The sequence below is a fragment of the Theropithecus gelada genome, chromosome 16, assembly GCF_003255815.1.
Source record: "Theropithecus gelada isolate Dixy chromosome 16, Tgel_1.0, whole genome shotgun sequence".
In the NCBI taxonomy this organism is placed as follows: domain Eukaryota; kingdom Metazoa; phylum Chordata; class Mammalia; order Primates; family Cercopithecidae; genus Theropithecus; species Theropithecus gelada.
The window spans coordinates 8,274,147-8,287,043 of record NC_037684.1 but is presented as its reverse complement, the minus strand read 5'-3'; the positions used below and the strand labels follow the sequence as shown (position 1 = coordinate 8,287,043).

The 12,897-nt window shown below is 42.5% G+C and overlaps 1 protein-coding gene across 1 annotated transcript; it reads right to left on the bottom strand.

The window, feature by feature from the left end:
- Positions 1–4,140: 4,140 nt before the first annotated feature.
- Positions 4,141–6,592, bottom strand: CCL11 (C-C motif chemokine ligand 11). The gene is made up of 3 exons (XM_025362838.1): positions 6,376–6,592; positions 5,046–5,157; positions 4,141–4,671 (listed from the first exon to the last, which is right to left on the bottom strand). Exons 1-3 carry the CDS (start codon positions 6,449–6,451, stop codon positions 4,566–4,568), a joined length of 294 nt encoding a protein of 97 aa, XP_025218623.1. The 5' UTR covers positions 6,452–6,592; the 3' UTR covers positions 4,141–4,565.
- Between the last annotated feature and the right edge of the window lie 6,305 nt (positions 6,593–12,897).

The window sequence follows — 12,897 nt, the reverse complement described above, 5'->3', positions numbered from 1 at the left end:
AGAGTATGTAAAGATGTGGTGCTAATCCCATCAGGGAATCTGGACATAAAGAATGACTAAGGTAACAAGAAGACTCAGCCAGTTGGCATCAGCCAGCTTCTGTTATTTGTCACCACAGTTCTGGGACAGTGAGAATATGAACGAAGTCATTATGGTAGCAGGAGTTTAGATGACACATGGCCCTGTAGCTGAATGTCCAACCTGCCAGTAACATAGCACCTTGTTGATCCCCGGCTATGGCATCATCCATCCATCCGGGAGACTAACCAGCCATTTGGTGGAAAGTACATGTTTGATTGCATTGCATCTATTCTACTCTGAAAAGGGCAATGACTCACCTCAACTGGAGTAGACACACTTTCCAGGTATTTCTGACTCCAGTACCTTAGACAGCACCATTATCTGAGAGCTTACAGAGTGTTCACTGGCACGAGTTGCCACATAACATCACTATAGACTGGAAGACACACTACAGGAAATGAGGTGCAGCACTGATCCTATCCTACTATCTACCTGTGTTATCCACAGGCTTCCAGGCTGATAGAGTAATGGAATGGCCTGCTGAAGGCACAGTTAAGGCACCAGTTTGGAAAGAACATCCTACAAGGAAGAAATATTATCATCTAGGATTCAATATAGACCCTAAAGCAAATAATAAGTGATGCTGTATTCCCAATAGGTAAAATTCATAGATCCAGGTCAAAGGTGGAAGTAAAAGTTGCCCTACTTACCGTTACTCTTAGTGACCCACTTTGGGGGATTTGTGCACATCAGGGCTGTATGGATTTAGAAATCCTATTTCCCAGAGGAAGAATGTTTACCCCTTGGTTCCTAGAGGGAGTCTCATTAATCCTCAGCTGTGGCTGCAATCTATGTCTTTAGACTTGCAGGCCAAGAAACTAACAGGCAAAGAGAGGAAGAGGTCACCATCCAGGTCAGGGTAATGGGGCCTGGTCAACAGAAGTGGGTGGAGCTGCTTTTACTCAATGCGGGTAGATAAGAATATGTTTGGCACCTGGGTGACCCTTATGGGTGCATCTTGACCCATTTTAATGGCAAATGGACAACAGTAGCAGCCATATCCTTGTCCTGAGAGGAGTATGAAGACCGGGGCTGAACCTCTCAGGGATGAGGGCTGGGGTGAATCCTGAAGGCAAGCCACTTAGGCCAGCAGAGGCACGGGCTGAGGAAAATCTAGAATGAGTGTTCTAGGAGTGGGGTGATAAGTATCATTTATAACCTAAAGACCAGTTGCAGCTGTTGGGGGTGGCTACTGTTCATGCCACCAACCTTCTTGCAAGTTTCCTAAAGAAATGAGGCTCAACAGATTTCTGGATGAGTTTTCCAGAACTTTGTGTATAAGCAAGTGGATTTGAATGGCACAAGGGGTGGGTCATGGTGGAGATCATAGTGTGCTGCCCAAGTTTTTCCCTCCCAGGTCTAAAGTGCTTCTTCCCTAGCTGCTAGAAGTGTTGGCAGCCAATGCCTTTCAGCTGAATTTCCTCTCTAAGGCCTGCCCTCAGCTAAAAACAGCTGCGTTGTCCACAGTTGTGTCCTCTTCCAGGAGCACCCTGCAGCCAGGACTGGTTCAGATAGGGGTATAAAAGCCTGGCCCTTGACCTCATTTGTGCTATCCCAGTTCTAAAGTTCCCTGTGGGATTGCTGAGACCTGGGCTGCGATTACATCACAATATCAATTCTCCCTCTCATTAGTTCAGCTTCCCCATATTCTCAGTGAACTCTGCATGAACATCTTCATCTAAGAATATGCTTTCCAGAGAAATCAGCTGGTGACAGCCCTGATTCCTGGTTAAGATCTGAGTGCCATTAGAAAACTTAAACACATCCAATATTTTGTGCCCACAGTTTTATACTCAAGGCCCTGTTGATGCTATTCCCAATTGGAAGGGAATTTGGTTCAGGATTCCTTGAGATAGGAATAGGGGATATGAGCAAATTCTGTTCAGTCGTTCACAAACAGAGGGCACCTCTTCCCTCTACTCCCCTTCTTGATCTCCTCATCAAGATTGACCTGAAACCTGAGGGTCTGTGATCCCAGTGAGCTATTCTGTGGCCATCCCATGCCTCCTGGACATGCTGACCTCTGGAGGTACATCCTGACTGAGGTTTAGGGCTGAAGTCCGCTAGGCTATAGGAGAGGCAGAGAGGTGGTTTGTACTCAGAGTGAGGGCCAGTGATTGCTCTGAGTGGGAGCCCTTCTGTAGTAGATACAAAAAGCTCTCTGGTGGTTCTGGGGATCTGTGCTTCTTTTCGAGGGCCTCATAGAGAAATCTTCCAGAAATAGAGTCAGTGTGCCAGTTAGCCTGGCCCCTGTCTGACTTGGGCTTATGAGTGTAGAACCCTCTGACAACATTCCTTCCCTCCATGGGTGGAGCTAGTGATGCTTTCCAAGAAGTAGTGCTCTCAGAATAGGAGATCTTGGTGGGTCATTGGTCAGATCCCTTAAAAGATATTAACAGACCCCTATTATGGATGGGGTAACTAAAGCCAAAAGTAACACAGTGACACAGACCAGTTCTCTGTCCGGGATGAAACTGAAGTCATCTGCCTCCTAGATCAGTGCCCTTCCTAATATCTCACTCTGTTCTTCATATTGCCTTGTGCCATTGCCACCACACAGTCCAAGGGGGACAGCCTTATGAATGGTGCCCCTGGGAGCTTTGCATGCAGTGGCCCTGCTGGGCATGCATGACACAGTAAGCCATTGGCCCTTCAGATCAATGGCCTTAGACCATGCAGAGTTACACCAGCAGGGCCCCTGTGACCCTTTTCTACCCTTGGGGACATAGTTGGTCTCTGCATTCAGGTACATGGGTAATGTAACCAATGGAAATGCAAGCTGATTGTGTATGCTGAAGGAGAATCCTGATTTAAGTTGCTTATACAGGAAGATGAGGGCCTGTCCATTTGACTGGAAGTTCTCAAGCTGGTGAAGTTAAGGTGTGAGTAAACAGTGAGAGAGAGAAGTTAATTTTCTGGGTGTAAGAAGCTAACCTTTAATTGCAGCTTTGGCATTTAGGAAGTTTCCATGTCACTGGTTCTACTTCTTCATCTACAAAATTTGGCATTCCACCCTGCCTCAGCCATTCTTGCAATTATCTTCTCCCTTCCCATCTACCAATGCCCCGGTTCCATACCCTCCATACACTGCAATAGTGAGCTAAGTGCTTCTCTTTTCTCCTCCCAATTCAGCCCATGGCCACCTGGTTGCCCTTCCTGAACCCCCTCATAGTGCGGTCATGGCACTTCTCTCCACTGAATCAAAACTTGCAATGCCTTCTATTCCTGGAGTGACCACATGCTCCAGTTTGCTTAGGACAGCGTTAATTTATATCTGTTGTTCCAGAATACTTATGAATCATACCAGTTTTCTGCTCTCAAAAGCATCCTAACTTGACTGGGAAGAATCATATGTTCACCTTACATGAAGCACAAACTCCCCACCTAGACAGCCTGGCCTCAAACTTCTTTCCAAATTTCCCCACCATTTCACACATACTCCAACACTGACACCTTTTGATGGGCCCCCACACAACTGGGTAAATGCACCATGATCATTCCTACTTCTTGGATTTTGCTCAACAACACCTCTTCTCCTCTACCTAGACTGAAATACCTCCAGCAAGGCCTGTTCACTTTGTGCATGCACCAAGGCCTACTTTAAGCTCCACTACACCTGTAAAGCCTGCATCCCTAAACCTCTGGTAAAGGGTCATCTAGCCTTCCTCTGATTTCCCAATGTCTGTCATGTCTGCCTAGTCTGGGTTGGAAGACCGATGAGCAGGGTCAGGTAGAGGGAGATACCACAGGGCTGTTAAAATAGGTCCCAGGAGAGGCAAGCATGGGGTGGGGAGAAAAGGAATGGTGGCAAAGCTCCTGATATTTTCATGGCTGATGTGTTGGGGTCTGGGAAATACTGTTGAAAATGGGAATAGAAGGCTGAAATGGGTTTGTCAGTTTCACCCTGCATTTCAATGAAGACCAGCTAAGCCAAAAAGTCATTTCCCAGGGACACAGTTCCCACCCCCATAACCAAGCCCCTCCCGGCCACAATCACCTTAGTCCCCCTCAGCTCAATGTGGATTTCCCGCAAAAAAATTACATCTAGTGACTACAATAAAATATGCACATACTTTATGTATTCCTAAAACAACATTTACTTCCATTTAATGAGTGACACTTTGGGTTCACAAGAACAATGACATTTTTATACTAATCATCTTTGCCAGGACCTTTACAAGATTCCAGGGAGGAAGAGAGGAGAGGGGGAACATTGCCCGCTTGTGGCAGGGGATCGAACTGGGGGTTCCATGGGGTAAAGAATCTGCACAAAGCTTTACAGTTTAAAAATAACTGATATTCATGGAGGACATGTTTTAAAGCCTCAATAAATTAAATGCAATAGGTTTTTAAATATATATATATATTAAATAAAACCCATGCCCTTTGGACTGATAATGAGGTTACCTCAGAATGCATTGTAAGAAGGGAAAACAAATGAGGCAACACTCAGCCTCCGGTTTGGTTTCAAAAACGGTGATTATTTATGGCTTTGGAGTTGGAGATTTTTGGTCCAGATACTTTATGGAATCCTGCACCCACTTCTTCTTGGGGTCGGCACAGATATCCTTGGCCAGTTTGGTCTTGAAGCTGTGGGAGACAGAGGACGCAATTGGAAGGATTGTTTTTGAAAATTCTGCCCATTTGACCCTAAATATTTAAGGACCATTTGCCACTCGACAAAGGGTTGCCATGGAGAGGAGGAAGGATGAAACTCCTGGGTTAGTTGCTGCTCTTGAAGGCCTAGTAAAACCATCTTTGCTCTTAACTTGAAGAAATTGATATGACCACAGCAAGCTCCCAGGCAGGGAGCTGGGAGTGAACATTCACTTTGAAAATTAATGAATTGGACCAGAGGTCAAACTATCAGAGTCTATGACTCCCAGCAACTGTGACACAGTTCTTGACTCTGTGCCCTAGACATTAACTTTTTGTCTAAGGGAGGGTGAGCTTTATTTACTTACATCACAGCTTTCTGGGGACATTTGCCACTGATGATCCTTCTGTAGCTCTCCAGTCGCTGAAGGGGTATCTTCTTATTGGTCAGGGTAAAGCAGCAGGTGGTTGCAACAGAAGCTGAATTTTGGGGAAAAAAATGCACAGAGAAAAAAACGAGCCACATGATGATACATATACATTTCCAAGCATGACTTTGTAAAGGAAGTTAGGAGAAAGCTAGAAATTGCGAGAGGTGGAGGGAGAATCCCTCTGCTCTGAAGTCCTATGCGTCTGGCGGATGCTGTCCTGTGTCTTCAGCATCCTCCCCTGTGCATTGAGGACTCATCATTACTGTTGAGGGGAAGGAAAAAGCTTGGTCAGTGTGACAAATGCTAGCTCTGTCATTATAAAGACCTACGTGGCCATGTGATGGTCATGGTAATTTTCACCAAATATTCTCCATCCTTAGTTTTGAGACACAAGGTAGACTCGCATTTCTTGACAACTTTTGTTTGTTGGAGGCATTAATTCGTTTTGATCAATAAGGGAGGAGACAAAGTGATGGGTGTCATTTTTGAGCCACAGTGCATTGCCTATGCAAGACTCCTGAGAGCTTCCTTTTTCTTTATCACAGTATCCATCAATGTTCCCTGTTGTGGGCAACTTCTCCATCAGTCTAGAATCCTGAGTATAAAATGCAGAAGCCTGAGCCCATACATTATAGATATTTAGTAGAAGTGAGAAGGTAACTTTTTTAATTTAGTTAATTCTGTTAAGTCATTGATAATTTAGAACTGTTTGTTACCATGCCATGCACTGGCTCAGGGGGACTGACACACTCAGTAAATTTGTCACCAGAGTATGGGAAAATGAGTTATGGAACAAATCTCCTAGATAACTTTCCCAAACAGTGTCAAAATAAGTCACCTCAAGAGATCCCCCTGGGACCTCGTTCTTCTCTTAGGCACTGGCTCTGAAAGCTGTCCTGGAGTTGAATTAACATATTGAGCTTCTAATCAACAGATTTTCCTTCTCCCCCACTGCCAAAAATGCCCACCATGTCCACAGTGAGAAAGAGCCATTCTTTAGAGTGCCCCATTCTCAAACACTGTAAGGATAGCTGGATATGGATGCACTCAGCATCCCTCTTGAATGTGGGGAACAGCCTTGGGAGCCTGGGCTTCTAGTTCTGGCTCTTCCAGTGACTGGATGTGAGGATGAGCCATTTCTTGTCCACCCACAAAACCCATTTCCCTATTTTTCAGATGGAGAATTTGCAGTGAGTCTCTAAAGATTCTTGCTGACCTGGTAGCTCTAAAGGTGGTTACCTTTCCTATAAGGAGTTGGGGGGCTTACCTGGCCCAGTGAGCCCCTGGGGGCTGAAGGCAGCTGCTACGAGCAGCAGCCACAGAAGTGTTGCGGAGACCTTCATGTTGGAGGCCGAAGGTGTGAGATTCGGCGTGAGAAGTGGTGGTTTCTGGGTTGGTCTCAGCCTCTCTGCTCCTCTGGCTCATCTGCCTGCCTTTTATAGGGAGCAGACTGTGAGGGAGCTTCCAGGGAAGTCTTTGCCTATGCAGGGTCATGATGAAGGAGTTTCTGGATTGCTGACAAAATTCCAGATCCTAGGAGGTCACGCAGACCAGAAGAGAGGCAAGCTAGTGGGAGGGACTTGGTGCATTTTTTAATCCATCTGGATCTTGCTGTTGGAAAGGAGGGGAATATGTGATTATGAAAAGAAGTTACACATCTGTATTGAGTGAAGAGAGCAAGAAAACCAAGGGCCGGGGGGATAAGTTGAAATTAAACACCTGTAGTGGTGGAAAGGAGCAAGAAAACCAAGGACCTGGGGGTTGATCTAAGAACCTTCTTTGATTCCTGTGTTCACATGGTCTTGAGGATTTTGGAGACCAGTAAGGAGCCCCAAAACTTCCACTAGGCTCCCACCCAGATGCAGAGAGAGCTCAGTAGCCCTGCACATGGTTGCATCTCTGAAACAGGAAGGACAACACACCACAGCTTAGATGCTGTGTTTTAGTGGAGTGATCATAGAATCTTAGTGCCCTGCAATTTTAGCTTGACAGGACATCAGAACTGGATAGTTTCTATTAATCTTGACTTCTGGGGCACTTTTAAACCATTTGCTTAGCTGCTGAAGCCCTTTTCCAAATGGAATTAAAACAAACCCCAACTCACCAAATACACTGTAGTGAAGGGGATTTGTCTGAAACAGAATAGGCAGCCTCCTGTGCCCTTATTTCCCAGAGAACACATTTAGGGAACACATTTGGAAAATCAATTATCCAGTTTCCCCCTTACTCTCTGAGCACACATTGCAGACAAGGTATCTGATGGCTAAAAATATCAAAAATTGAGGGGACACAAGAACCCATACCTATCCCTTTGTTCATAACACTAGGCACCCTAGTTGGAGAGGGTGTAAGGGTGGCATAGTCTTTAATGGAGCCACTGCAGTGGATTACAGCATTGAATACCGATGTGGAGGTACTGCAAACCTGTTTCCTGTTTTTTTCCTGCACACTATCATATCAAAATGATTGATTGGTACAGGAGAACAAACAAGAATGTTAAAGATTCTGAGGAGTTGCCTTGCGTTACTTAAATACTGTGTTGTGGTTGACTGGTGATGTCTGTCATGGGCACAGGATGACAGAGGGCTCTTGCTGTTCCACAAAGTCTCTAAGTGCCCATCCAGGATAATGGGTCTATAATTACCTAAAAACGTAATTACCAAATAGAGGCCAAAAACGTTGAGTCTTCCTTGTTCTTTCCTGCTCTATTCCAGATGGGTTAGTCTAATGTAGAGTCTGAATCCAAGATGTCTGCATTTGGATGACGACTCTGTGACTGACTAGCTGTGATACCATGGACAACTTACTTAATCGGTCTCTGCTAGGGTAAGAGCAGGATACTAATCATGTGTACTTTAGGGAATTGTAGTGTGAATTAAATGAGTTCATGAATCTAAAGTGCTTAGAAGAATGATTAGATCACTATAGATATTCAGTGAGTAGAAGTTACTATTTTTTATTATTAGGAAATAGGCCTGGGTACAGTGGCTCACACTTGTAATTCCAGCACTTTGGGAGACTGAGGCGGGCAGATCTCTTGAGGTCAGGAGTTCAAGACCAGCCTGGCCAACATGGTGAAAACCTGTCTCTACTAAAAATACAAAAAATTACCTGGGCATGGTGGAAGGTGCCTGTAGTCTCAGCTACTCAGGAAGCTGAGGCACGAGAATTGCTTGAACACAGGAGATGAAGGTTACAGTGGGCAGAGATCATGCTACTGCACTCCAACCTGGGCAACAGAGTGAGACTCCATCTCAAAATAAAATAAAAATAAAATAAAATAAAATAAAATAAAATAAAATAAAATAAAATAAAATAAAAATAAAGAAGGGCAGATTGGGAATGCTGGAAAGACCTCAGAGTCTGGATATTTCTCCAAATATTCTTCCAAGTTTTCCCACTGCTTCCAAGTAAAAGCAGGCTACCCCAGAGATGGTTTCCAAGAATGCCTGAGTTGCATATGTGGCAGATATGAGGTTTTTAAAAATGTGTCAACAGAATAAATTTGGAGTATTCTTGACCTCAGAGGAGTTTGTCTGACGTGGTTCAATGATTGTTTCTGTAGTAAGAATGATTTCATAACGCTGGTGGGAATTTAAAGGACTTTATTTAAAGGACTTTATCAGCAATCGATTATTCATTTTTATGTTTTCCTCAAAAAATGGCTTTGGAGTTAATGGGCTTTGGATTTACTCTGAACCTGAAAAACCTCAGTGGCTCAGTGGAAATAAATAAAATCAATCTTTAGACATCCAAACTGTGCAGCTGTTTCATCCAGCTCACTGACCATCTCTAGCAAGGAGGGGCAGCTTCAAGGGCTTTTTCTCTTCCTTTCTTGGAGGCTTCCTTTTCAGCAGGGACCTAGAGTAAATTCATTTCTTGCCTGTGATTTGGCGCCTGATGAATGAGGGGCCTTGATCAGGAATGATCCTGAGTGATGGGCAGGAAATGGATCCCCCTTGTGAAAACAAAATCTTGACTTCTAAAGAGTTTTTCTTTTTTTTTTTTTATTGGAAAAGGTATCTTTTACTTTTATTATTCTACTTTAAGTTCTGGGATACACGTGCAGAATGTGCAGGTTTGTTACATAGGTATACATGTGCCATGGTGGTTTGCTGCACCCATCAACTCATCATCTACATTAGGTATTTGTCCTAATGCTATCCCTCCCCTTGCCTGCCATGCACCAACAGGCCCTGGTGTTTGATGTTCCCCTCCCTGTGTACATGTGTTCTGATTGTTTAACTCCCACTTACGAGTGAGAGCATGTGGAGTTTGGCTTTCTGTTCCTGTGTTAGTTTGCTGAGAGTGATGGTTTCCAGCTTCATCCATGTCCCTGCAAAGGACATGAACTCAGTCTTTTGTATAGCTGCATAGTACCCCATGGTGTATATGTGCCACATTTTCTTTATCCAGTCTGTTATTGATGGGCATTTGGGTTGAATGCTTTGCTATTGCAAATAGTGCTGCAATAAACATATGTGTGCATGTTTCTTTATAGTAGAATGATTTATAATCCTTTGGTATATACCCGGTAATGGAATTGCTGGGTCAAATGGTATTTCTGGTTTTAGATCCTTGAGGAATTGCCATACTGTCTTCCACAATGGTTGAACTAATTTACACTCCCACCAACAGTGTAAAAGTGTTCCTATTTTTCCACATCCTCTCCAGCATCTGTTGTTTCCTGACTTTTTAATGATCACCATTCTAACTGGCGTGAGATGGTATCTCATTGTGGTTTTGATTTGCATTTTTGTAATGATCAGTGATGATGAGCATTTTTTCATATGTTTGTTGGTCACATAAATGTCTTCTTTTGAGAAGTGTCTGTTCATATCCTTTGCCCAATTTTTGATGGGGTTGTTTGTTTTTTCTTGTAAATTTTTTTAAGTTTCCTTGTAGATTCTGGATATTGGCCCTTTGTTGGGTGGATAGATTGCAAAAATTTTCTCCCATTCTTTAGGTTGCCTTTTCTCTCTGATGATACTTTCTTTTGCTGTGCAGAAGCTCTTTAGTTTAATTAGATCCCACTAGTCAATTTAGGCTTTTGTTGCCATTGCTTTTGGTGTTTTAGTCATGAAGACTTTGCCCATGCCTATATATTGAATGTTATTGCCTAGGTTTTCTTCTAGGGTTTTTATGGTTTTATGTCTTACCTTTAAGTCTTTAATCCATCTTGAGTTAATTTTTGTCTAAGGTGTAAGGAAGGGGTCCAGTTTCAGTTTTCTGTATATTGCTAGCCAGTTTTCCCAACACTATTTATTAAACAGGGAGCCCTTTCCCCATTGCTTGTTTTTGTCAGATTTGTCAAAGATCAGATGGTTGTAGATTTGTGGTGTTATTTCTGAGGCCTCTGTTCTGTTCCATTGGTCTATGTATCTGTTTTGGTACCAGTACCATGCTGTTTTTGTTATTGTAGCCTTGTAGTATAGTTTGAAGTCAGGTAGCATGATGCCTCCAGCTTTCATCTTTTCGCTTAGGATTGTCTTGCCTATGTGGACTCTTTTTTGGTTTCATATGAAATTTAGAGTAGTTTTTTCTAATTCTGTGAAGAAAGTCAGTGGTAGCTTGATGGGAATAGCACTGAATCTGTAAATTACTTTGGGCTGTATGGCCAGTTTTGCAATATTAATTCTCCCTATCCATGAGCATGGAATGTGTTCCCATTTGTGTCCTCTCTTATTTCCTTGAGCAGTGGTTTGTAGTTCTCTTCTCCTTGAATGGGTCCTTCACATCTCTTGTTGTAAGTTGTATTCCTAGGTATTTTATTCTCTTTGTAGCAATTGTGAATGGGGGTTCACTCATGATTTGGCTCTCTGTTTGCCTATTATCGGTGTATAGGAATGCTTGTGACTTTTGCACATTGATGTTGTATCCTGAGACTTTGCTGAAGTTGCTTATGAGCTTAAGGAGTTTTTGGGCTGAGACAATGGGGTTTTCTAAATATACAATCATGTCAACTGTAAACAGAGACAATTTGACTTCCTCTCTTCCTATTTGAATACCTTTATTTCTCTCTCTTGCTTGATTGCCCTCACCAGAACTTCCAATACAATGTTGAATAGGAGTGGTGAGAGAGAACATCCTTGTCTTGCACTGGTTTTCAAAGGGAATGCTTCCAGCTTTTGCCTATTCAGTATGATATTGGCTGTGAGTTTGTCATAAATAGCTCTTATAAGTTTGAGATATGTTCCATCAATACCTAGTTTATTGAGTGTTTTTAATATAAAGGGTGTTGAATTTTATTGAAGGCCTTTTCTGCATCTATTGAGATAATCATGTGGTTTTTGTCATTGGTTCTGTTTATGTGATGTATTATGTTTATTAATTTGCATATGTTGAAACAGACTTGCATCCCAGGGAGGAAGTTGACTCAATTGTGGTGGATAACCTTTTTGATGTGCTGCTGGATTCGGTTTGCCAGTATTTTATTGAGGATTTTCGCATCAATGTTCATCAGGAATATTGGCCTGAATTTTCTTTTTCTGTTGTGTCTCTGCCAGGTTTTGGTATCAGGATGATGCTGGCCTCATAAAATGAGTTAGGGTGGAGTCCCTCTTTTTCTATTGTTTGGAATAGTTTCGGAAAGAATGGTACCTGCTCCTCTTTGTATCTCTGGTAGATTTCAGCTGTGAATTTGTCTGGTCCTGGCCTTTTTTTGTTGGTAGGCTATTAATTACTGCCTCCATTTCAGAACTTGCTATTGGTCTATTCAGGGATTTGACTTCTTCCTGATTTAGTCTTGGGAGGGTGTAAGTATCTAGGAATTTATCCATTTCTTTTAGGTTTTCTAGTTTATTTGTGTAAAGGTGTTTATAGTATTCTCTGATGGTAGTTTGTATTTCTGTGGGATGAGTGGTGATCTCCCCTTTATCATTTCTTGCTGTGTCTATTTGATTCTTTTCTCTTCTTTATTAGTCTGGTTAGCAGTCTATGTCTTTAAAAAAAAAACAGCTTCTGGATTCATTGAGTTTTTGAAGGGTTTTTCATGTCTCTATCTCCTTCAGTTCTGCTCTGATCTTAGTTATTTCTTGTCTTCTGCTAGCTTTTGAATTTGTTTGCTCTTGCTTCTCTAGTTCTTTTAACTGTCATATTAGGGCGCTAATTTTAGATCTTTCCAGCTCTTTCATGTGGGTATTTAGTGCTATAAATTTCCCTCTGAAGTTTTAGCTGTGTCTCAGGAATTCAGGTACATTGTGTGTTTGTTCTTATTGGTTTCAAATAACTTATTTATATCTGCCTTAATTTTGCTATTTACCCAGGAGTTATTCAGGAGCAGGTTGTTCAGTTTCCACATAGTTGTGCAGTTTTGAATGAGTTTCTTAATCCTGAGTTTAATTTGATTGCACTGTGGTCTGAGAGACTGTTTGTTATGATCTCCATTCTTTTGCATTTGCTGAGGAGTGTTCATTTTTGCATTTGCTGAGGAGTGTTCATTTTTGCATTTGCTGAGGAGTGTTCTTTTTTGATCTTTGTTGGCTTAAAGTCTGTTTTATCAGAGACTAGGATTGCAATCCCTGTTTGTTGTTGTTGTTGTTGTTTGTTTGTTTATTTTTGCTTTCCAATTGCTTGGTAAATATTCCTCCATCCCTTTATTTTGAGCCTATGTGTGTCTTTACATGTGAGATAGGTCTCCTGAATACAGCACACCAATGGGTCTCGACTCTTTATCCAATTTGCCAGTCTGTGTCTCTTAATTGGGGCCTTTAGCCCATTTACATTTAAGGTTAATATTGTTATGTGTGAGTATGACCCTGTCATCACAATGTAGTTTCTCCCAGGGAGA